The 27,221-nt window shown below is 34.9% G+C and overlaps 2 protein-coding genes across 3 annotated transcripts in view; one reads left to right on the top strand and one right to left on the bottom strand.

Moving 5' to 3' along the window:
* Positions 1-288: 288 nt before the first annotated feature.
* Positions 289-16,309, top strand: LOC100378683 (tryptophan--tRNA ligase, mitochondrial-like). Its single transcript, XM_006821565.3, has 6 exons — positions 289-402; positions 8,730-8,996; positions 9,554-9,634; positions 10,375-10,460; positions 15,412-15,530; positions 15,828-16,309. The coding sequence occupies exons 1-6, from the start codon at positions 298-300 to the stop codon at positions 16,271-16,273; spliced, it is 1,104 nt and encodes a 367-aa protein (XP_006821628.3). The 5' UTR covers positions 289-297; the 3' UTR covers positions 16,274-16,309.
* Positions 6,193-27,221, bottom strand: part of LOC100378833 (protein OSCP1-like) — an 84,899-nt gene continuing 63,870 nt past the window's right edge. Inside the window, exons 7-9 of one of the 2 annotated variants that reach the window (XM_085505088.1) lie at positions 26,433-26,569; positions 26,068-26,131; positions 6,193-6,257 (exon numbers count right to left, since the gene is read on the bottom strand). In XM_085505088.1, coding sequence (XP_085361214.1) covers positions 6,225-6,257; positions 26,068-26,131; positions 26,433-26,569 — 234 coding nt within the window. In that variant the 3' untranslated portion in view covers positions 6,193-6,224. Of the gene's footprint in view, positions 6,258-19,340; positions 22,226-26,067; positions 26,132-26,432; positions 26,570-27,221 lie in introns of those variants that run through there. The other variant, XM_085505087.1, reaches the window with a different exon arrangement.

Below are 27,221 nucleotides of genomic sequence, written 5' to 3'. Positions count from 1 at the left end.
TCTTTAATACCGACTTCTAACGTATGCCAACAGTAAAAGAAATATTATTATTTTGTCACTTGTTTTTCACAGTTTTCGGTCCAATAATGTATTGTGCATAGATACCCGGAAATAATAGTACTCGTGACTGTTTTGCACTAAACTCCTTTGGCATTTTGTTTCGCCGGTCTCTGAGCGGTTACTCTCAAGTAAGACAAGTGTAGCTAAACTTACGTAGAATTACATTCGTTGTAATAAGAAACACTTGATATCTCATTTCTAATTGGGCTACACGACTCCCATGATTCAGTTTTCAAAATGGCGCTCCCCATGAGAGGACATGCGAGACTTCGTATTATTTTGACGTCTTTCTGTCGTGTTGCAGGAATAAGGCGTTGTTCAACTACGAGTAACGACACTCAGGTAATATATTTCAAGTCTCTTTACTTAGATCATGAATGAAAGCACCATTGTAGTTTCTTTAATTATTTGGTAACTGTTAATTCACAGTCGGTTGACGAGATCGGATCCGCTGCCAAATGGCGGGGGTCATATAAAGGATATTAACCGACAGGACTGAAATCCTGCTCAGTTTCACTCTGGAAGGGTTTCTTTCGTACCCCCATTCCTAACCCTTGATTTAACCCCCACTCCCCGCCTTCCCATTTCAAATGTATATAGCCCCTCTAGATACATGTAACTATAGTATAGGTGTCATTAGGATGGACATATACATTGAAATTGGGGAGCGCTGGAGGTAGAGGTAGAGTTACGTAAGGGGAGGTGCACATAATTGCACAGTTGTATTGTTTTTGGATATTGGCTCAAAAGATGAGTTCACTGAATGGTAACCATCTTATTACCATGGTAACCATCCTATTACAATGGTAACCATCTTGTTACCGTGGTAACCATCTTATTAGCATTTTTGTTGTTGTTGTTGTATTGTTAACATTTTAGTGTTCCATAAAACTTGCATTCAAGTAGAAAGTGCATCTCATTCTCATCTTCAATCTCATTTTGGTTGCACACTGTGCACTTCCTACCACTGCTGGGAATTGTTTTTGTATTGCACTGTTTCTTAATTAATTATGTGCTCTAATTCCTGATTTTGTTAATGCTGCTCTATGTTTTGCATTCATTACGACTGTCAGTGTTGTGTCAATAAATATTATTCTCTTTTCTCACCGGTCAACGTAAACCATGACCCACCTCAGTGTTATAGGAGAAGTACATTGCATTTGGTTAATCACAGGACATTGATTCTCACAGCAGCTCCAGAGGCTTGGATTATTCGGGTTAAAGCTATTGAGAATAACATCAGGATTACATACACATTGGGCAAAGTTGGGACAGTATCTCGATTCGTGTATGCACACTTGTGTTTCAGACACAAGAAGTAGATAGAAAGACAAAGCAAAAAATATTAATAAAGGGTGGAGGGAATGAGTTAAGTGATGATCATGGAAGTAAGACACTTTTTTTTGCACAAGGGGATTGTGTTGACTGGCGCATAATACACAAAACTTCAAAATTCGCTGCAAAGGAAGTCAATGGATTTGTTTGATGAACACCAATTTCATTTATCATTTTTTCTTGTTCTATGATAGTTGTATAGTTGCATACATTTTTTAAAGCAGGATTCAAAACTGCATATAGTAGTAGTAGTACCGGTAGTAGTCCAGAGTTTTAAATCCGGTTTGGTCCCCGAAGACGAGGGTGGCCGGATTCACCTTAAACTAGTGGCAATCGCTCTTACCCCCTCCCTCCACTTTGCACGATTTAAAGCATCCCTCATCCTCATCCCAACCTTCCTACTCTCCTCCTCCACTTGCATCTTCCACGTCTTCTTTGGCCTTTCCCTTTTCCTTGGACCGCTCACCTCTAAATCAAGGGCCCTTCTTAATACATGCCCATCCTCCCTCCTCAGCACATGCCCATACCAACGTACCCCATTTGCCTTCGCCAACCGATCTACCGCTTCCCTCAAACCCAACATCTGCATCAAGTCCTCATTATCTTTCTGTCCATCAACTTCACCCCACACATCACTCTCACCATCGCTCTCTCTGTCCTCCTTAAAATACCCAACTTATTTTCACTCAAACACCATGTCTCGCTCCCATACAGCAATGCTGATCTCACACAACTCTTATAGACTATTCCTTTCATCTCCAAGGGAATTCTCTTCCCATATAGTAGCTCTCCACATTCCCTAAACTTCACCCAAGCAAACCTTGCTCTAGCTGTCACAGCCGCCTCACACCCACCACCCACACTTACCTTGTCCCCCAGGTATGTAAACTCCTTCACTGACTCAACCTCATCACACAACTTTTCTTCCTGTTCCACCACCCTTCCAACTCCATTCTTACATCTTCCACACGCAAAATCCCTTGCCAATATTTGGGTCACCCTCTTTATCTTTGCACATCTCCCATGTATCCACTTCCCACATTTCACACACCGCATATATTCCTGATAATAAATTGGTCAGGTATAGACACATGTAATTGATTTCAGTTCACAGCTCATTTTACGACTTGCTAAAGACTAAATTTAACAGATAATACAACTTCAAAATGACACTGTCAAAACTGTGTATGTGTATATTCCATGGTTTCATGTTATCTCATTAATGGTCTTCACCTGAATGTACAAGAATATACACAGTCCTGAACATAAACATTGCTCAAAGCAGGGTCTTATAGTCATAACAGTAAAAATATTCAACTCTGACAAAGCATGTAACATAATTTTGACTGTTGTGGACGTGGACACTCGCATTCCAAAAAAAAAATGTTTTTGTCTTATTAACATGTACCGGTATGTAATTTTGACTTGACATTGTTTAAAATTTTGGAAAAGAAGCATTATATTACACTAGATATATGTATAGTCAAACTGTTTCTGTGGCAGTATGAGAACTTGGTCAAAACTCTTGCAGTTCACCAATGGTAAAAAATTAAATATATAAAAAGAAAATTAATTTTTCCAACCCGAGTGTGGATCAGATTACTTTCTGAACATGCATGACATCAGAGCCGATAGACTGCTTTTGGGGTTTTCTTAGAATTATGAGTAATTGTACATAATTTCAAAAATACTAGGTACATAGACAGGGATTTTTATTTTATTTTTCATACTTTAACCTACAGAATTGAAAAAAAATATTTTCAGAAAATATTTCCTTACAGTAAGTCTCAGTAGTAAACTAACTCAAAAATTCCCCAACTGCCTGAAGCAAAGGACCAACACTGTTAACGAATATTACCCTTTATTCTGTCACCATCAAATGCTAGTAATATCTAAAAACTATGACTTACTATGACTCCTGTTTTACAGGACTGAAAAGTATGTAAAATTGTTTGTGAAGATCAAATCTGCAAAACCAAAGCTGTCAACGAATTAGTGATCAAGTTTGCTAACTTGGTCATAACTACATTTAGTTTGTATAAAAGTAAATGATCTTGAGTCCATTTTGAGCATAAAATAAACTTTTTACCACCTATAATGGGTAGGTAGGTAAGACATTATTTATTTTATTTGACCTTAGTGTCATTGCCATTTCCAATTTAATTACTAGATAAATGACAAGTGTTCAACATTTTCTACTCTCCCAAAGAATAGGATTGACTAATTTTCTGTTTTACCATCAGATTGAAACTGAATTGACCGTATTGATATTTAGATCTATGATAAACACCCCTCAATTTTTGTGTTATTTAGAAATAGAAGCACATCTCCACAGGGCAGTGTTGCTTTAACCTTTTCACCACCAGTTCTGTCATTTCATCACAAATTCACAAAATAGTCCAGTTTATGGTTTACACTTTCCTTTAGAAGATTGGGATTAAAATAGCCAAATTTTGTAGTAAAAATTGACTCAAATTTTTTCTATTGGCTCCAAATTAGGGTTCATTTCCAGAAATATTGAAGAATATATGTATAAGAAAAAGGTGCAGAACTACTTGGGTAACAAAGTCTGGTGGTGAAAAGGTTAAAAATAAAATTGGGAAAGCACTTGTGGGTTTTAAACCAAATTAGATATTGCTGTTTTGTTGCATCAACTCATCAATATAGACTCATTCTTCTTGTCATAAACCTGGTAATGTTCAAGTTACAGCAAGCATGCCTCCTTATTAGGATATGCAGATTAAAAATAAGGAACATAACCGCACATTTGTTTTCATGTACTCAGTGTGGCCACATTGACAAATACATTGTTTTCTTAGACTTTTTCAAACTGAAAAATCATGAATTGTCAAAATTGAATGTGCTATGATAACGTACACATTTCTGTGGGATAAATGCCATGCTTTGATTGTGAATCATTTTCACAGAATAATTCATGGTTTGAAATTACTCTTAGTCATTTGTGACAAAAGTGACATAATTTACTGTAGCCTAATCTAAAGGAAATTTACAATTGTCTGCTGGCAATGTGCTAGCAGAAGCCCAGATTGTTATTTAATATGTGTTCTAGGCTACTGCAATGTAATAAAGCATATTCAGCCAAAGGCCCATGACTTATTAAGAATTGTTGTTTTTTTTGGGGGGGGGGGCACTCTTTCTGTCATGACTGCAAGTTTCTGTGAGTTCATGACAGAAAAGCAACTTTCCTTCACCTCTTATTGTTTATGATATGTTTTGACATACTCATCAGGCCAAACATAATTTTTGTTTTGATTACCGTAGTTCTCCGGGTCCTGAACATGGAAAATTGCAAAAAATAGGGGTGGGCTTATGCCCGGACATTCCCTGCAAAAAAACGAAAATCGACAGAACCCAGATGGAACTGTGGTAGGGAATAGAATAGCAAACATGAAATGGAAATAAATGAAAAATTTAATTTATAATTTATTGCTTATAATGACATTAATGTGACAAATAAACCAGAAATAATAAAAATCGACAGTGAGGAATCATTTGAAATAGAATTTCCCTGCCGCAAACAGGCCCAATACGTGTGAACTCAAAATGAACTAAAATGTCAGGGGTTAAATTAAACTGCGTAAAAAAAATTCCGGTTTTGACAAATACCGGATCAACAGTCATACACGAACAATAATAATTCACAAAATTATGAAAGTTCATAGTTGTTTAAAAAAACCTTGTCATTACATTCATTAATTGCCCTCTTCCTCAAAGTCAAAACCCTCAAAGTCCAAGTCGGCGTCACTGTCACCGTCGAACAAAACAGCTTGGCAAGTCTAATCACAAAAAAGTGACAAGAAAAATGACCTCGATCAATTTCTTTATTGTATCAAAATGGGGGGGGGGGTTGCCCGGGCATGGACGCTTACCTGGACAATTACAGTACTTTCACTATCAGTGAACCATGCAGTGTTTCAGCAGTCTTAAAATTATTACTTTATGATAAAATACAACATTAATTATTCTTGGTTCTTGGTTTTTATTGTCGTGTATTGATTACATACATGTACAAGTACATGGCAATAGTGTGAAATGTTTACGGCCCAGTTTAATAAATAATAAGTACATGTAGGTCTTTTTATGGCTCCATTTTATTATCCTGGATACTGCCCATAGCTAAACATACACCTCATGCAACCAGAGAAGACTCTTAAAACAATACAGAGACAATCTGAAGGCAAGCCATAGGAGCTGCAATATCAACATATTTTCACAACATAATTTTATTTCGCTGCAGTAAAACACTGGAATTCACTTCCAGACTCCCTCAAAAATATCAACAACAGCATTTTTTTCTTTTCTTCTGCATATAAATTCGTAGTACCAGTAGTTTGTTTATATTATTATCACACATAATATTTTCTTCATGTTTATATCTAAATCTTATAGATCACTTTTCATTATGTATTTTCATTGTATTTTTTAAGTTCTGTAAATATGGTCATACTGGTGAAATAAACAAATAAACAAATAAATGAATGAATGAATGAATGAATGAATGAATGAATGAATGTCAACTCATGGAAAGCAATTACCCATGACAGAATGCTTTGAAGAAAGCACTAGTACACATTAGGAACTAACTTAAGGTTTTTTAAAGGGAACATCAAACCAAACAACATATTGACCCCTCAAGAAAAAGCTCCACAAATGTAGAAGAATGCAATTTACAGTTTTTTTATATCACTTTTCATTCTCTAGATATTCAACTTTTCATCAGTATTATGTAGTCAGCCATCTTGATTTTCAAGTAAAGGATTATGGGTAAAGTATGACATCATAGAATCTGTTGTCAGAGCTGCTGCCATTCATGGGCATTCATGCTGCCATTCAAGGCATGGCTATAATGAAAAATGTTTGTTGAATATAGTTTAATAATAATGAGTATGTATTTGTATGATGCTGTGTTATCCTGCAAACACCTCTTATAGATTTAATACGCATACCTAAAAATACACCGCATAGTTACTTCCTGCTCAGGTACAGTTTGTACCCAAGTGTAGCGGAAAGGAAGCTCAGGAATAAAGTGCCCCAAAGACACAGCCAACTTATTATGATACTTCTATATATTTGAATGATTTATTAGATATAAAGCTGTGTACTAAGCTTATTCTGACATGTACATGTTGGAATGCGCAGTAAATGTGTTGCTGTATGTATGGGTAGGTGTGAATGATAAAACACATACACACTAAACATTTAGTCTGGTTACCACTAATAGTGATGTAGACTGGCCACCACAGCCAGCCATGTAGTCTGGCCACCACAGCCAGCCAAGCAGACTGGCACCAAAGCCAACAAAAATTGCTAGTCAGTGCAAGTCAAATGAAACGGCTGTTTTTATTTTTGGCCATATTACTATATCTCTGTCACCCATGTATCATTTTCATTGATATTTAGCATGTCATAAATGGATACATGTACATGTCAATTCAATTTGCAATTTGATCAAATATGGCCGACTGGCGGCCATCTTGTTTGTTTAAAATGTGATAACTTTGTGCTTTCACTTGTGATCTATGTTTTTCTTTGCTATGTCTTAAACTGAATGGGTCGTCACGCAACACGTGTTTGAATTTGATGTAAATAAACAATCTGTTGTTTACGCCACTTTGGACTCAAGTTTCAGGGACACATTCGCGACAAGCACAAAGAGAACTTTCAAAAATTTAACGGGGACTGTGTCATTTTCAATGACTTGTTAATTTCAAATGCTTGATCCCCCCTCCCCCACACAATGAACTGTTTACGTCGTTAGTAAACTGACATCTAATTATAATATGGATCACATGCATATCTGGTAGCAATGATTCTACAAATTCTGTTAGGGATTTGCATATTTACCACCATTTTGTAATTTTTACCACTTGGTCATGTGACCCATTGTTTTGCTCATTTACATGTTACTCCCCACTCAGGGTTTTTTGTCTGTACTATGTATTTTTGCAATCAGCAACAGTTTTTGAAATATGTAACTTAGTAATTAAATTAAAGTTGTTTTCATCCTAATCCTAAGTGACATAATTCATTTTTTTGCACTTGCAAATGAGTAGGTGCTACAGTTGTTTAGTATGGTAATTTATAATATGATTTAATTTAATTAAATTTAATTTAATTTAGTCGTCCTACTGCTTTCCTTCAAGGTTAATTTCTTTTTCACTGTTTCTATTCATTCTTACGATATTATATTATTATTACAATGTATTATAAACAATTGCATCATTTCAGGGACTTCGCTTATGGGATTAGCTCATATCCCCCCAAGATCATTCATATTTTTCTTAGGTATATTTTGCGTGGGTTTTATTATTGTTAATTTTATTATTGTAATTACTTATACCTCATTAACGACTTCACAGGCAGCCCTCGCTGCATCAATGTCTAAACTCAGTAGTTGCAGCCCCCGCTGTCTCTACCCATAACCTCTTAACTTCATGCAGCCCCCGCTGCATAACCATGGTGTAGCCGCAGCACTCGCTGCCTATACTTTCCAGTTGCAGTCATGCTGCAATCTGCCATTCCATACTAACATCATGCAGCTATGCTGCACCAACCAACATGTTTTCAGTCTTAGTCTAGTTTGTATTTTAGTTTAGAAACTGTAAGCCAGCTAGTTTACACCTGCTTTGTTCTACATTTTAGGGGCGGCACCAGGGACCATCTTATCAGTCTGTTATGCATTGTCTCACTTTTGTGTACGATGGTCTTGTGGTGTGCCCCCCTATTTGCCAAATAAATTATTGGTTCATGTACATGCTCTTGTGTTTGTGTCATAAATACAGGTTTAATGTGTAATATTAAACCATGTTTATGACTCAAATCTCATGCTCTCTAGCGTGATATTTACATAGATCTCGCACTTTCTCGCGTGGCTCAACATCACAATCAGTTTGTTTCTGGCGCCATATTGGAAGTAGCCTGAAAGTGTTGCGGAGCTTAAGCTATTCTCGTTTTATTCACCCGCCACCATCCCCATTCTTCCCCATTAGGCTGGCATTAACACCAATTCGGGGGACTTCGCTTATGGGATTAGCCCAAGGCAGACACTTTTTTCCCATTTGTTTTCTTTGCATTTATCGTTATGTAAGCAGTGCCTTCATGTACATATTATTTATTTATTGATTTATATTATCATAAAAATGGGTCACTGACTCGACTAGTTCGGTAGAACTATTTCAGTGATCCCCACCACAAATTCCTTATATTATATTAGTAATGTACCACTGATTTTTATTTGTTTATTTGTTGTGAAATAAACTCATTACCGGTATTCATTATTCATTATAATGAAACAATAGTTTTTTTCTGTCCAGGATGATGCATTTCCAAAAAGAATATTTTCTGGTATTCAGCCAACTGGCATCCCACACATCGGTAATTACCTGGGCGCTGTTACTAACTGGGTTCGACTACAAGAAGCGAGTCAGCAAGATGAAGTGATTTTTTGCGTGGTTGATATGCATTCTATAACGTTACCACAAGATCCACAACAATTGAAGAACAATATTTATGACATGGTAGCATGTTTGTTGGCTTGTGGGATTGATCCAAAGAAGTCTATTCTTTTTCAGCAGTCAGCTGTGAGTATAAACATGCATGTACTGTATTTAGAAGTACTAGTATGTCTACTACTGGTGGCTATGGTGGTTATATTTTTGTGTCCTTAACCAATCTCAGACATGCCTTTGTTCAAAGTTGTTACAAAAACAAGACATAATGTTATGCCCTCAAATGTTAATCGAGCCAAATACAGACAGGGACTACATGTACATGTATGTCATCGACAATGACTTGTTTAGCTGATTTGCCCAATTATGATTGATTGGTGATTTGATTTTTTTTTTTCAGTGTGACTTTTTTTAATTTTTCACTTATTTTGTTTATAAATTATAAGTTTTAGTTTGCCAAATTACAAATTCCTCAACTATAGAAAGATATTTTTCAAGGTAACTTTTTCAATGTATTATTTTTCAATTTATTATTGTGTCAGTAGGCTGCGTATTCAGATTTTAAATAAATTACAAATTTCCCATCCAGCATTTTTACCATAGGTGAATTTGAACCAAAAATGTTTATTTCGTTAACTGATATTTGCCGTTTTATTCAAATAATGCACAATTTTTTTTACATATGATAGGTTCAACAGCATGCTGAATTAGCCTGGGTGTTAGGATGTATAACAACAATGAAAAGGTTAGGACATTTACCACAATGGAAGGTATTTACAATATTATAGAATTAATTAATATCTATGCCATACATCAATCAATAAGGTGAAATATTGAATGAAGATATTGTTCACAGTATGGTTTTTCATATCTTAAAGCGCGGTGGTTGTCACGCGTGTTCGAATTCCATGTAAATAAACAATGTATTTTACATATCGAACAGGACGCGGCACGACGACTGTCGCACTTTAACTGATTTTTGTCATCTTCTATAATATCATATGTAACCCGGCAACACTTGTTGCTTCTGAAACTACCCTCTGTTCATTTTAGAACTATGGACATAAACTCAAACTATTTCTCCACTTTGTAATAAAAAATGCTTATTTGTAAAAGTGTGTCATATTAATATTATCCTTCAGTGCCTGTCTTATTAAGAGATCAATTTGTTTTGACAGTGGATGGTACCAGCCTACCTGTTACCAAGCCAATCATCTACCTGTCTTTTAAGACTGGTACAGAATTTGATTTCACACACAACATTTTTGCAAACCTGTCAACTTTTCATTGAAAATTTCCAGTTTTTACAAAAAAGCTATAAATAATCAACAAAAAATAGATTATAAGTCTGCGGCTACATACTGTGAACAGATTATAGACTGTATTATACAGATAGACAGATTATAGAATCAATACAGGTTATATACAGGCCCAAATACTGGAATTCTACACAGTATCCATTACTCAGGTTAACACAGTAATTTTTGTTTTTAATATTTTCCATGCACAGACAAAGAGTGCAAAAAGGAGAGAAGGAGTATGTGTAGGATTGTATACATATCCAGTATTAATGAGTGCAGATATACTCTTATATAAGTAAGTTGATGGTTACTATAAGGTTATTTCGAGAATACTGCAAATTATGCATGAAGATACGGTGATTGTATTGACCCAACATGTGCCATTCCCATACTCCCTGAGTGCATACTATGCAGTGTTCTTGTGATAACCTTATTATTATACATCTTTTTCCTACTTGTAGTATTCATTTGATGAGCAATAACAGTCTGCAATGGCAACAGTGAATATTTTGCACTGTGTGAATGTTTGCATTCAGTGATGGAATTCTATTTTCATCACGTCATCACGATTCTGTGTCTGGAGTAAACAAAGGAACATTTTTGAATGTGGCGTAAATGTGACGCACAATTTCCAAATACGAAAGACATTCAAACTTGAGTGTGCTTGAGTTCATTGTGGGTTGGTGGGGGAGTTCATCATTGTTATTATTTTTAAGTGTTGTTCAATACCAGTGGATTTGCTGCCACTAAAAAGCGGAAAACTTGGAGACAAATCCACAGTGAACGAAACAGTTTCTCAGCCACAGGCCAATGAATCTGCATAATTTAAAAGGTCTTTCTAGAAATTGTTTCCACAATCTCATATGACAAACTAAGAAAGAAACTAGTTTTAATCCATCAAATATTATTGTACATGTATTTAAATCATTTACATTGCGAGTAAATGATGTGTGCTGTGAAGTAGTATTGTAGTGATTGCTTGAGCGAATGGCACACCATGACTGGTACGCCTATTTGGTATCCATTGCGGTATTGCACTAAGCTACGCTAGATAGCCCCAGGGTACATGTACATAGTCGTATCATTACCCCACCCCCTAATCTTTTCAAATTATCAAGGCAGATGTTATTGACACACACTGCCCTGTGTGTGTAATAGTTATTTTCAAATTCTACGAGAGGCAAACAAACTTAGAGGCGTAGTGAGCGATTGAATATGGCTGGGAAGCTAGTTGGTGTTTTAGAAGGAAAAACAACGGTGATTATAATCTAACTGTATAGTAAATAAAAAAACAAACATTAACAGCGTCAGGTTTACTTTCGGAAATTCCGTCGCGTTTCGTAAGTTTTAATTTTTACAACTTTTGAATATTTATTTATACTTTTAGGTTAGTGAGGAGGGGATAATAATTTTTCATTTCACAATAACACTTTTTTTCACCCCTCAGACCTCTTTAAAAAGTCACTTCTGGCCATTATAATGGCCACTATTTTTTTAATGGCCAGAATATCAACCAGAACTTTTTTAATGGTCAAAATATTGACCAGTATTTTCAAACTGGTTGTTATAATGACCACTATTTTTATACTGGTCAGAATAATAGTAATTTTTTATTTAATGATGGAGTTGGTGACAGAATAATGATCATTTAATTTTTCATTACAGAAATAAAATGGTCATTTTTTTTCATGTCACAGATATAATGGCACATGGGGATTGACAGCTCTCCTGCCTTGCTTCAGTTTGCTTCAATTTTAAGCCAGTACAATTGTAGGTAAATGTAAAATATTAAATAATACATAATATTGGTATATAAGTGTAAAGATATTGAAAATTTAGAATATGGAATTGTATATCTTGAAAAATATGAAGTTTTCGGTTAATTTTTTTTTAAAAATGCAGACATTTTCAAATCACCACAAATCATGTACTTGATACTGTTCATTTAATAATATATATAGTGTAATGCAATAGGTTATTAAACATAGAAGGTGACCAGTTTTCAAAATCTGGTCTAGACCCTTATCACAGGTTAACAAAGTGTGTGCAAACATTAAGCCAATGCAGGCTAAGCACCCAAAATATTGTACTCAATGTCCATTTCAAAGTTTAACTATTATATTCATAACTATACTAAACTTGACAATCATTACAAGCACATTCTGTGACATTATTCTTGAGATAAAAATGGACCGACAATGAGACTCTGTACTACATCCTGTTCTTATAAAGGCAATGTCCATACCTTGAACAAACAAACAAGACATTCACTACTGAACCTTTGAACAGTGTGCAAAAAAATGATTGTATTCATATCCATGGTATGGGGCATTGATGCTCAATAATGGGATACATTATTGCGAATAATCTGCTACAATGACGTCATAAAATCCACTGGTATTGATAATGCTATAATATAATGTATAATTATCTGTTCTCTGTAAAGTTGACACTCAAATACAGGGATTGCAATAGCATTGTGTCCCCATTAGTAAATTAAGATGAATTGACAATACATGATTTGTATTACAAATGGAACCCTTTATTGTATTAACAATTTTGGGGTTTGGGAAGCAGAATATGGCGTTAACACAATTCCTGAGAGTGTCAGCAATTGGTGAAGCCTATTCGAGGTCCATGCCTATACCTACATAGGAGATTAGAACTTTTTGTTATTTTTCAGATTTTCCTCTTCCTCTTCGGCCATTTATCATGAGATAACTGGTGAATGGAATACTGTCAAATTTTCTATGTTGTTAAAAGTTAAATTTGGTCTATCGTGTCATTTAGCAGACGCATTGATTTCAAAGAAAACCAAAAGTGGCCATTTTTATGCTCTGATGGTCCAGGCCATCTGAATTTGGTTATTCGGTTTGGTCGGCAATATGCATTGAATACAAAGTGAAAGAGCACTGTTTTCATTGGTTTTCTGAATGCACATTGAATAAATTAGAAGTGTCAGACATCTTGGATTTATAAACAAGACAGTAAATATTGGCTAAAACATTGTGAGATCCTATGATGTTATTCATATCAGCTTTGATTGTACTTTATAAACAAATCTTCATCACAAATACTGAGCTTCGATTGATCGACCTGATACGGTTTGTTGGTCATTTGCATAAGCCAATTTATCTGAGACCGATTTTCTTTAGTGACCCAGTTTTGAACAAACAGAAGTAACAAGTAGGTCAGTGCAGCATAGATCAAATGAATAGTGCAGATAAAAGTCAAACATAGTTCAAAAAATGAGGGTACCGGGTCATCATATATCACTATTTAATAGCTGCAGTTAGTTTTATGGTAGTAAGTGTTATCAAACAGTGACTAAATTGTTAACTATGATCATAAGCCACAATAGTGAGCCAGAAGATAGAAAACTTTGTAAGGGAAGTGCAGTGCAATGCATGCTTGCAGCACATCATAGTACCCAGTGCAGAAATTAAGTTGGTTTAAAAGTTCTCACCCACTGGTATACACTGTTTATAATTACAATTGACTTATCTTCAAATTATTATTCTGTGTAATACTGCCACAGAGAGACAACAATGCCAGCGTGCATAGTTATATGTACTCTCACCATTGGAAATTAAACACTGTGATGTGAAGATATGCACTAGCTAATTGAGTAGGTGATCTGTGTGAAAATACAGAAATTGGTCTGCAATGTAAATATCCAAATGAAACGCTGCGACTGAACGCATTTTAGCGTACAGAGCAGACGATGTTGCCTTCACAAAATTGACGGATTTCGTTATTGGCAACGGACCATTTTATTTGATGCCGATTTTTAGTATTAAATACTTGTTATCTAACAATTTCTCCTCTTTTTAAATAGTTTCTCCTTTTTTTGTTATTGAAAACAACATTGTATTCATATCCATGGTACAGGGCATTGATGCTCAATAATGTTATTATTGCGAATAATCTGCTGCAATGACGTCATAAAATCCACTGGTATTGATATATGCTATAATATAATATAAGGTTATTACGAGGATACCTCAATAACTTTATTATTATACATCTTTTCCTTCCAAGGATACATGATAGGAATGCTGAAATCAAAAAAGTTTAGAACAGAATCAGTGAGTCCGGTCAAATCCTGGTGGCAGCCATGTTTATTTTTATTATTAGAGAACGCGTATGGGCATAATCATTTCATATTTGCAATTTGCATTTTCTTATATAAGGATGAAAATACCCCGTAAAATATCGCAAAATTACGACAAGCTATAACTTAGCAATAATTAAACACTGTGATATGACAATATGCACTAGCTAATTGAGTAGGTGATAAGTGTGACAATGTAAACATCTGTATGTGTTTATAAACTTCTAGTATGCATTTAAGTACACTGCAACTGATACTAATGTCTCCACTAGTAAATTAATTAACAAATTGTAATTACATATTAACAAATGGCTAATAAAATGGTCATCATGTATAAACATGTCTTCACCCACAGTGAGGTAAAATTGAACGTCAGAGGAAACATCTTTTTTTTTAGTTTTTTTTAGTAAGACTATGAATCTGCAAAACATTGTGGTCGTTCGTATTGGTAAAATTCCTTGTTTTCAATTCCCTGCAAGATTATGTGTTATGTGTGGAATCAAACAAAACAAGCCATTCATGGCACAGTTTCTGTTTTTAGTCCCCGTTCAGATGCAGTTCGAAAACAGGGACTTGTAGATTGACCTCTGTGCATCCGTGTGTGCATGCATGCATGTGTCCGGACCTATATCGTGGACATGCCTGGACCAATTACCGGTACATTCAAACTTCACACATACATCATACATAATGTTATAAATATGAACATCAATTTGTTTCACATTCTGATTCAAAATGGCCAAATGGCAGCCATTTTTGTGCTAAAAAATCATCAAATATCGAGCATTACTTGCATTTATGGATGGATTTCGTTCAAACTTGGTACATACATTAGACATTATGGGTTCCTGATGCACGTTATTTTATTTTTCAGAGGGAATTTACATGAATGTGGTTCTAGTGCCATATATCTCTGACATGCTTTGACTGATGTTCAAATTCAAATCCATCTGTTTTTTGTCCCAAGCATGGCAGACTATATGCATACGATGGCAATATTAATTACTTTGTTGAAATCATACATTTGTGTATTAATTTGCTGTTATGGTATTTATTATGAGTCATCGATCATTATAAAATATTTCATATCCAGTAAGTACAATATAATAATTATTACATTTCATATTTTCAGAGCTACCCATGTGCCTGTTGGAGATGACCAGATACAGCATGTAGAACTGACTCAGGATATAGCAAGGGTCTTCAATAATTTATACGGCAATTTCTTCCCAAGACCTCAGGTGTTGTTCAGTAAGTACTTAGCATAATTTATGCAATGTTGTTTTTAAACTTTTCAGACACCAAGCCTGTCTCGATTGTCTTTCATTGGAGTAATTATTTTTTCAAACAACCAATCCCAGTTGTCTTCTGTTAATAGTAGTTTTTACTTTTTACGAATTTCTCACATGGATGTGTTCCCTATCATCGGCTGTATTATGGTCAATGTCAGTTAAACTGAAGCAGAAGAATTTTATTCCTGGGCTTTCAATTGAACTGACAGGTCTGATGATGTTTGCCAAACATTCCTTTTCAATATTTTTTTTTCAGGTGAAGTAAAAAAAGTGAAGAGTTTACGGGATCCATCGAGTAAAATGAGTAAATCTGACAGTTCTCATCTAAGTAGAATTGAACTCACTGACACTGATAAGGAAATACATATGAAATTCAGAAAAGCTGTGACTGATTTCACCTCTGCTGTGACCTATGACCCTGACCGATTAGGGGTCACCAATATAATCAATATACATTCTGCCTTCACTGGAATAACTCCCGATAAAATCTGTGATGATGTAAAGAATCTTACAACTGCAGAGTATAAAAAGGTTGTTGCTGATGCAGTGATTGAGAAATTGACGCCGGTACGAGATGAAATTACAAGGTTACAACAGGAAAAACATTATATTGAAGATATTTTAAAATTAGGCGCTGATAGAGCAAGGACTATCGCCATGGAAACTTACAATGATGTTAAAAAACTTGTTGGGTTTTTGTGATTGTTTATTAAAAAGATTAAACTTCAATAACTGAAATGATCTTGGTCCAAGGATTGCTATTGTTTATGTATCTATTTCAGCAACCTAACAGTGGGTCCTTTATCTCCATACTGACTAGTGAAGTGCCTGAAATTTTTCATTAAAAACTTTCAACCATTCATATGTAGATCAGTGAAGAGTTTCAAACAAAATAAAATTGAGGGTTTGCTTCGAGTCAATCATGCATCAATTTAAAAGCTGCCTTGTGCATTTTTTTTTTTTTTTTTTTAAATTCTATCAGTGACATGTGGTGTAGAATGTTTTCTGTTTCAGATGATGTTTTGTTGATTCAAATCAAACTTTAATGGATGTTAAATATTGAACTTGTATCTTGTGATATTAAATAATTTTAATACAAAACAATTTTTTTTAAACCACATCACTTTTCAGAATCAAAATGTTTTACTTATGATAGTTATAATTGAAAGACCACTATAAATAAATTAATTTAAGAAATATCATGTGATATGCTTTGATTTCAACAGTTGTTAATTGCAGTTCATATCCGACCATGGACCTTGAGGCATTCACATAAAGCTGACCAAAGTTAGTGTTATAGTGAAACGTCATGTCTTTCCGTGCTATTAACTAAACAGGGTATTTAATTTTAAGTGGTGCTGCTATTGGAATTGATAACACAAGTGAATAATTGATTATGTATGCATAGCTGGAAACTATTTTTGTCATGTATGATAACAAAACGAGGTATTTAATTTTAAGTGGGGCTGCTATTGGAATTGATAACACAACAAGTGAATAATTGATTGAAGTACATCCGCTGCCATATGAAAAATAGCTGCTATAATAGTGGCATTCACGTTGAAGATCTCAGCACATGCTGAATTTCGGGACTGCGTCGGCACGTCCCAAAACTTGTGCGTGAATGGTCAGGACCGTGTCGGCACATGCCAAAAAAACTTGATCTCAGGACTGAAATTTCCTGCCTAAACGCTCGATGCGCGACGAAATCATGCCCTCGTTGGTGTATTTAAGAGAACATATACTGATTCATATTAGTATGACAATGAAGGGAAGTGAAGCTAGATATGGTTGGATGCTGCTGTTATGAATGCAAATTGTTGTCAGCGACAAATATTTTTGTGCTGCTGCAACTGTTTTTTTCTTGCAATGCTACATCGGCGTAAACAAATAATTGTTTTTCGAATCTTTGCTGTTCATGTCACGATGACTCATAATAAATACCATAACAGCAAATGGATATAATTTCAATATAACAATTATTATTATCATTGTATGTGTGGTGTTTTCCATGTTTGACTCAAAAACAGATCGACGAATGAGGGCGTGATTTTGGCACGAGCCGAGTGGGTCCCGACTAATGTGAACGCAACGTCTGTAATATCTCTGCAAACACAAGGGATTAAAAATTTCAGTGCGAGCCGAGATCCCATAAATGTGAATGTAGTAAATATGTTTTGATCTAAATCTCAAGGTCTCTTTGACATCATTGTTTAAATAATAATCCCCTGTCCCTAGTCCTCACCATATGTATGTACAGTAGCTTTTCACTTCTTTGCATTTCTGTTTAAACAAACTCTTAGCTTGACTAATCAGACTGTCTATTTTGTCATACCATTTACCTCCATGGCCATACTGACGTTATTAGTCCCCGTTCGGACGCAGTCCGAAAACGGGGACTTATGTTTTGCCCTGTGTGATCACCTGTATCTCGAACATGCATGGACCGATTAAGTTCAAAATTCACTCATACATCACACATTATATGGGACATATGCACATGCATTTTTTTCATGATCTGATTAACGATAGCCGAATAGCGGCCATTTTAAGGCCGAAAATGCATCAAAATCGCACATTTTCACCATTCCGGACCCGGATCTCAGTTATGCATGGACGGATTTTGTTCAAATTTGGTACATACATTAAACATAATAGGACCTTGATGCACGTCATTTTTTTTTTTGGATCGGGTTCGAAATGGCCGACTGGCGGCCATTTTGTTTTAAAGAATTCAGTTCTGGATCCGTATCCGAGACATGCTTGGATTGATCGAGTTCAAACTTCACACACACAAGGTACATCATGTCACAAATATGTATGTGCATTTGTTTCATGATCTCATTAACGATAGCCAAATGGCGGCCGCTTTAAGGCCGAAAATGCATTGAAATCGCACATTTTCACCATTCCGGACCCGGATCTCAGTTATGCATGGACGGATTTCATTCAAATTTGGTACATACATTAAACATAATAGGACCTTGATGCACGTCATTTTTTTTTTGGATCGGGTTCGAAATGGCCGACTGGCGGCCATTTTGTTTTAAAGAATTCAGTTCTGGATCCGTATCCGAGACATGTCTGGATTGATCAAGTTCAAACTTCACACACACAAGGTACATCATGTCACAAATATGTATGTGCATTTGTTTCATGATCTCATTAACGATAGCCAAATGGCGGCCGCGTTAAGGCCGAAAATGCATTGAAATCGCACATTTTCACCATTCCGGACCCGTATCTCAGTTATGCATGGTGGATTTTGTTCAAATTTGGTACATACATTAAACATAATAGGACCTTGATGCACGTCTTTTTTTTTTTTTCGTATCAAGTTTGAAATGGCCGACTGGCGGCCATTTTGTTAAAGAATTCAGTTCTGGATCCGTATCCAAGACATGTCTGGATTGATCAAGTTCAAACTTCACACACACATGGTACATCATGTCACAAATAGATATGTGCATTTGTTTCATGATCTGCTTAACAATAGTGGAATGATGGCCATTTTAAGGCCGAAAATGCATCAAAATCACGTATTTTCACAATTCCAGAACCGGATCTCAGTCATGCATGGATGGATTTTGTTCAGATTTAGCACAATGTGTTGTACATATGCAGGTGCATTTCGGTCATGATCTGCTTTGAATGTACATGTCACTCAAATATGAACGGAACGGGGACGTGTCATTGACAATGACTTGTTATATCAGGCACTTTCTCACTAGCAGTCCCAGACAGGTTAAGTATTAAACTGACGATAAACTTAAGCAGTTGCATTTATAATTTAATATTTGTTATAATACATCTGTCACCGCAACACCATAAGTTACAGCGTGCCATAATTTTGTGGTATTTTCACATTACCATATTATGAAATCTGAATTCCAAATATGGAATGATTATGCGCATAAGCGTCCAATAATAAAAACAATCATGGCTGCCACCAGGGTTTGACCGGACTCCACACAAAGAAGTTTGCTGATTCTGTTCTAAACATTTTGGAATTCGGCATTCCCATGGTGTATCCCCAGAAGGTAAAAGATGTATAATAATAAGGTTATTACGAGAATAGTACACTGCGCATCGACCTCCGCTGTCAGTCAATACTCAGTCTATCACTAGTTATTGATGAGTTCATGTAATTTTTTAAGTGTTCAATTATCAGCCATAGTGGCTATGACTATATATATATATACAGTGGTGCTCAGTAAAACACTTAAAGACAAAATTTACTCATTGATTTACATATTCAATTTATTACATCTAAGTGTACATTTGATTGGGAAAAAATAAATACAATCTGTCACTGTACATGTACCTTCTATAAGTTAATTGATATAATAAAAACAAAAGAATATTCAGACATGACCTATTTCACAGAGATGGGGCTGTTCACTAGATGCAGTGACAAGCAGATCAAACTCAATGAGAAGTTCAAAGGTTCAAAAGCAACATTCAGATTATACATTTATCAACATAAATGAGCTATACAAACTGACAAAGATGGCTGTCGATGGGGGGGGGGCAAGTTTGTAGTTGTAACAATGAGACTTCTTTTTCAAATTGGAACTTGAAGTCAAAAAGTATGGAATGTAAATTAAATCGTTAGATCAATTTTAAAAAACGAATTTAGCAAAAACTTTTTTCTGACTTTTTTTTTCCTTATGGAAAATAAATTTTCTTTGCAAGATGACAAGATACAAGAAAATTTGTATTTCTGGGCAATGCACCCGAACAACAATTTACAAAGATTCACGGTGCTACACAGGATAAAGAAATCTATTCCTTTCATTGCTAGAATTTTGAAGCCACATTTTACATGTTACTTATATTTAAATTGATGTCATTTAAAAGATTTTGGATTGATGCGATAAATGTTTAAAACCACTGCTTGTTCTAGGTGCGTAGCAAAGCAAAAGAGCAAATAAAAAGAGGGTACCCAGACTTGTTTTGATGGAAATAACGACTTTGGTCAAAGAAGTACATCTAAATGTTGCACAAAAATGTTGGCTGAGGTTTAGGATTGATGCGATTAATGAATCACATTTATTACATCTTGGATATTAGTAAAGTAAAGAGCCAATAAAATGAGATACCCAAACAAAAAATGACTTTCTCATTGTCTCATAAATTGAAAGTACATTAAGCAAGCCTTGTTTATGGGCAGTCACATGGAATAACTGTCAAAGTATGTAAGCTGTATTAACATGTCAAATCTTAGTAGCTTTTACTATGCTTTCTAACAATACAATACACAACACAGATTAGAAATACAGAGAAATAATTCATCACGTCCCACTTACTTTGACAAAGTAGCATGAATACAGAAGTCAAAATATGATGTAACCACAGATATTTCAGTAAAGTTCACAACATACAACTATTAAAGAAAAATTAAATACTAGTATATAATTTCTTACAGTTTTCTTTCAAAACATTACAAATACAAGGTATTCATGACAACAAGCCACATGTCAAATATTAACAGATTTATTTACTTTAATACAGTTATCTGTGATCACTAAATCATAGGACGGATACTAATTAATCTTATAAAAGTGGATGTACAGTTAAACACTTTCAAAGATCTCTGGACTTTTTAACAGATAAACAAACAAAAGTTAAAATTCAACTGCACATGCTAATTTTAGCAATTCAGAATCTCCTCTCAAATAACTTTTATATTTGTGGGAAACTGTTAACTGGTTTATTGGGCCAAGGATTTACAGTGACTTGAAGAATTTTAATTTTGTTTGCCCTTATTATTACTACATGTACATTTGTGAACATTTCACAATATTACAGTATTTGTTTACAGTTCTACATTTTAAGCGGGAGGGTCGTCACCTGCGCATGTACGGTAATTGGGTCCCAAGTTACAATAACACAAACTAAAAACGCATGTGCAGATGACAACTCCCCCGCTTTGAGCCCCACCACCATATTATATTAACATATATCAGTTGAAAACATGCATATCACATCTCTCGAGTTTTTTTCAGAATCTTTATGAGACATCATAAATTGTTTGATAATTTCAAAATAAAAGAGTGTTGATTTCAGGAAACAAATTGACCAGAAACATATTTTGTTTTGTCCAATATACAAACATCTGGTACTGGAATACCGTAAACTTCATCATCTTTGCGAGTCAAATGTAACGCACAATATTGTATCAGAGTCACAGTGACTATCATAACACAAAAATGGACAGTAACAAAAATAAAACAGCTTAAAGTATTAAGTGACAGAATATGCAAATGAAGTACAAACTTCATTTTGACCAAAATACTATAAAAAGCAACAGAACATTCAAAGATAGTGGATGGCAACACATATATGTACTATGTTTGAAGTCAACTGCAGCTTTATAAACAATATGAACATCAACTGTTGAAAGGCAAACTAAGGTACAGACATCTTTACAACATGTAGACATACATTTCTATTTAAGACGCATAGCATAGCAATGGCACTCTATATCATCAACACAGCCGATAGATCATTATATTATCTTGATGGCAGTGGCTACGAAGCACTATCCATTAGTTCCAGTAGATCATCTCCTTTGCTGGTTTGAGCGCCCTCACAGTCAGGAATGGACAAGTCTCCCATTATCTTGGCTAATTCAGCATTTTCTTTTTTCAGCTGCAATAGAAGACCAAAAATTTCTGATCATTTCAAATGCATCAGTTAAATAATGTAAAATACTTTATTTTAGCTGGTCCAGGTAAATTTTGGCTGTCTTGTAGGGAGTTTATTTTCACTAAATTCTACAGTATGTGCTTATCACAAATTAAAATAAAACTACTGACTAATTTTCACTGGGTTTAAATTTCGCTGATTTCAGGCATATTCAGTGGGTTTTAAATTCACGGTTTTATCATTTACATAATGTGTTCTATGCTAAATTTTACATATTCACTAAGGTTTTAATTTAGCGCATTTTCCAGTCAGCGAAATAAGCACAATTAAAACCCAGTGTATAATTCTTTTTACAGTACCTTTTCATAAAAAAAGAAAGACAAATGCGCAATTATGCAATAAAAAATAAAAAAGGGGCACCACATTGATTATGGGAAAAAACAGAATCTCAGACCTAATAAAAATGTATTGTAATTACATTGATGTATAAAATATCTGTTATTTAATTCACATGTACAGAAACGAGCTAACCATGGATACTAAAATGCACACTAAATTCACATACACAGTACAGAACAGTAAACATGAGAGTATCATGGGAATACTGCAAAGTATCTACAAAGACAATACAACGCAATTGTGTACTACCTGAGTGCATACTTTGCAGTAACCTCATAATAAACATATTGCTATACACTTTCCTGACCCAATCACTTGGTGTTTGAAACCCTGAACTGAGAAAAAAGGTGAAAACTAGTTGAACTATCTTGCTATAAACTTCATTTACAATCATGTCGACCATATTGGAAACATCACATAATTGTTCTATTTGGGAATTCACAATTCTTGCAATGCGGCTAAAATTACAATACTGTAAAATGACTAATTTTCACTGGGTTTAAATTTTGCTGATTTACCATTTCAGGCATATTCAGTGGGTTTAAAATTCACGGTTTTATCATTTAGATAATGTGTTCTATGCTAAATATAACATATTCACTGGGTTTTAATTTAGCGCATTTCCCAGTCAGCGAAATAAGCAAAATTAAAACCACAGTGAATAATTAATCCTTTTACACACAGTCCCTCTATCTATAGAGGGACTGTGTTTTACAGTACGCTGTAATTTATGGCGATATGGTGGTATACATACACCCTTAATGACCATGATGTGTACTTCATCTCACTTGCATCATGAAAGAGGAGAGATGCTATCCAATCTCTATTTAGTGTTGTATCTATTCTAAGTACAGTACACACTGACACACATAAATGTACCGGTAAATATATCGGTAAATGTATTTTGACCCATGTTTGTATGACATTTTTGATCAAAATTATTTTTTCTACTTTTTTTAACCTATATACAGTAAAAAATAGATCCAAATTACTCCAAAAATGAGATAGTTATTAAGTTGATGACCACATTTATTCATTTGCATACAATCTGCCTGTATAGTTAATGATGCTGTACGGTGATCAATAGTTTCACCCATTCATACATGTCAATAAGACTACAGCAGTTTTTTTTTTTTACAATTTCTTCATTAACTCTGCATGTTACTCTAAAAATAAATGATTACTATAATGTATGTACACCTTGGATAAATGGCATCTCTTTAAACATAAATATGGTATAAACATAAATATGGTGATTGAATATGCCTATATAATTAGATACATACATGTATTTTGGGGAAAATAAGATCAAATCATATTTTTCTTTTTGCCATATGTTCTGACTGAAGAAAGGAGATAAATCTCAGCAATTTATTGAGATGCTATCTTGTCTGGCACTTATAGTGTTTCCTTGATCACTTTCTCCTTCACAGATGAATAACAAAAACACAAGCGCTAACAACAATGCCAATCAATTAGTATTGTAAGGAGGTTCTGTCTTCTTATTGTTCTTGTTCTATTGAATCAAAAAACACAGCTGCTGCAGCTAGACAAATCTGCTCTCTGCAATCTACGCTTGAATCAACTATTCTCACTCTCTAATATTCTTTCCCTATTATCTCATCACCATCGGCATGGCAACGTCATTCAACAGTTGATGGGGAATAAGTTTGCATCCATGTGCAATGTTACAGGATGTATTGATGACAGTGCCAGTGATATCAATTACAGTTTTGCCAATCACCATGGTAACCAGTCAATACACGCACACACACACACACACACACACACACACACACAGTCTAGAATATTAAACTCTCCATAATGAGTTTCTTTTATACATGTATTATTATCAGTAGTCAATTATTCTCAATTCACTTCTATCATCAGAATACTAAACACAATTCACTATCTTCGTCCTTCAAGCTTATTACTAATAATTTTATTGCTTTATACTTCTCAGGGGAGATAAGTACCTTGTTACATTTTGGTTTTATGAATCTTTCTATTTTTACTGATACATGACTAAGTATGTAAAACACAGATAAATATAAAACCGGATAGATAACATACTCCACAAATAGGCACAAAATGAACACAGTCTGTATGCACAGAGCAACGAGGTAAGCATTTAAGGTACTGTAAAATTCTTTATTTTCACTTGGAATTTATTTTCACTATTTTCACTGAAGGGATGATTCAGTGAAAATTATATCAAACGAATAAACCCTTTTTTTCTACATTTTACATTCAAATCATCAAAAATCAGTAAAAATACATATTCCATACAAAATGTCCCTTTCAATGCTTGTTTTCAGAGGCTAAGTTTGATGATGGTACACACACACATGCACATACACACATACATGTCTAACTTACATAGTAACTACATACATGAACATGTTAATTTAGAATTAAATTTGATTAAATTTAAATATAGTTGCATTATGTATACCATACTTTACGCCTTTACTAAATGTAAGCTATGCAAACTTAGATTAAATATTAAATTAAATATAAATTATGAAAAATAATGAGGCTTGTCACTTGGTCAGGTTCTTGCCACTTGGTAGGTGTAAAGTTAAATGGTCGTCGTCACAATGTTCTTTTAGAGACACTCATGCACACACTAATAAAATCAAACACAGAATTATCTCTGCCTCTAATAAGTTATGTTTTAATGTTTTTAATAAAAAGTTTTTATTATGCACATGTATTGTTAAGTGGCAGATTAGACAATGTAATCTTTTTCCTCACTACCTGCTGTATGTATAACAACCACCTTGCTTATTGGTATACACAGTTTCAAGCCAATGCCAAGGCAGGATAAAAATTATCGGCACCAATGTTTGATTGTTTTAGCTATATATTTCCTGGCCTTGCAGAGCTGTAATGTCTAGCTGGTTCGACACCACAGCACACACTTTTTCCCCAACCCACCATCCCCTTTTGTTCATTTCTCTTTTTACCTGACAGTGTGCTTTGTAATTTTTTACAGATTTAGTTTGAGGTTCTTATAGATTGTTGAGCTTTGTAGTACATAGTTTTCGAGGTCCTTTACTACCTCACAGGGATGTATCACCCAATATGAGTTTTTTCATATTGTGGCTTCTGCTCATGCACCAACCCAATGCTGGTTTATGAATAAAATTATGGTCAGCAGTCCCTGACTGTCCATCTTTATTCTCTGTTTATAGATACTTTGATTAGGCCTAGTTTTGACACTTCATTTAACTTGATAAGGCAACTCGGCAATTCATTAACAGAAGTGTTACCACCTAATGTTGACGTCTAAAACCTATATGATATGAAGTATGTGGTGGAGCAGATTTGGAATATTGTTGCTTGGCACAGAATGCAGTACATCAACTATTCAGTCCTCATTTACATATTACCTGGTTTTTAATTTGTTTAACAAATTCTATAGTAACGTGTTCATCACTTACCTTAGAGAAATCAATACTAACAACTTTGAAATCATACTGGGGTGGTCTTGTAACAGCATGGTGTCTAAAAAACAAAGCAATTTAATAGAACAATTATACAACAATAGCCAGCTCCTGCAACACTCACAACTGCAACACTCACAGAACAAACATCCGAACATGTGTACATCAATTAATTTTTAACAGTTCCTAGACATCTGTAAATGTGCCATATACATGTATGTATGTGTACATCCTGTGAAACTTTTGAAATTCAATAGACAAAGAAAGTAGCAAGTTCAAGGTAATGCCTAATTGACTACTAGTACTGTTTACTTAATATTTTTGACTTGAAAACCAGAATAGATAAAAAAAAATCAACTTACTCTTCATCTGCATCATTATCAAATAAATTAATCCGAATATTTTTATCTTTCTTCTGTTTTTCTTGACCAATAGTTCCCATGAGATGTGCTAGTAGATTCAACTCTGCCTTCGCCAACGGGTTAGGATTATTACTATCCTGAAAAGTAATAAAAAAAACATTTAATTAATTAAAAAGTAGTGGACAGCACATTATAAGTTAACATCGAAACTTCAGTGAAATGTTCACTGTGACTCTCTGTCCTGAGGAACCCCAGTTAAATGTTCACTGTGACTCTCTGTCCTGAGGAACCTCAGTTAAATGTTCACTGTGACTCTCTGTCCTGACGAACCTCAGTGAAATGTTCACTGTGACTCTTTGTCCTGAGGAACTTCAGTGAAATGTTCACTGTGACTCTCTGTCCTGAGGAACCTCAGTTAAATGTTCACTGTAACTCTCTGTCCTGAGGAACCCCAGTTAAATGTTCACTGTGACTCTCTGTCCTGAGGAACCTCAGTTAAATGTTCACTGTGACTCTCTGTCCTGAGGAACCCCAGTGAAATGTTCACTGTGACTCTCTGTCCTGAGGAACCTCAGTGAAATGTTCACTGTGACTCTTTGTCCTGAGGAACCTCAATGAAATGTTCACTGTGACTCTCTGTCCTGAGGAACCTCAGTTAAATGTTCACTGTGACTCTCTGTCCTTAGGAACCTCAGTTAAATGTTCACTGTGACTCTCTGTCCTGAGGAACCTCAGTTAAATGTTCACTGTGACTCTCTGTCCTGAGGAACCTCAGTGAAATGTTCACTG

The sequence above is a fragment of the Saccoglossus kowalevskii genome, chromosome 11 (assembly GCF_978046115.1).
Source record: "Saccoglossus kowalevskii chromosome 11, keSacKowa6.1, whole genome shotgun sequence".
In the NCBI taxonomy this organism is placed as follows: Eukaryota; Metazoa; Hemichordata; class Enteropneusta; family Harrimaniidae; genus Saccoglossus; species Saccoglossus kowalevskii.
Note: the sequence above shows the minus strand (reverse complement) of the source record. Positions and strands in the feature narration are given on the sequence as shown.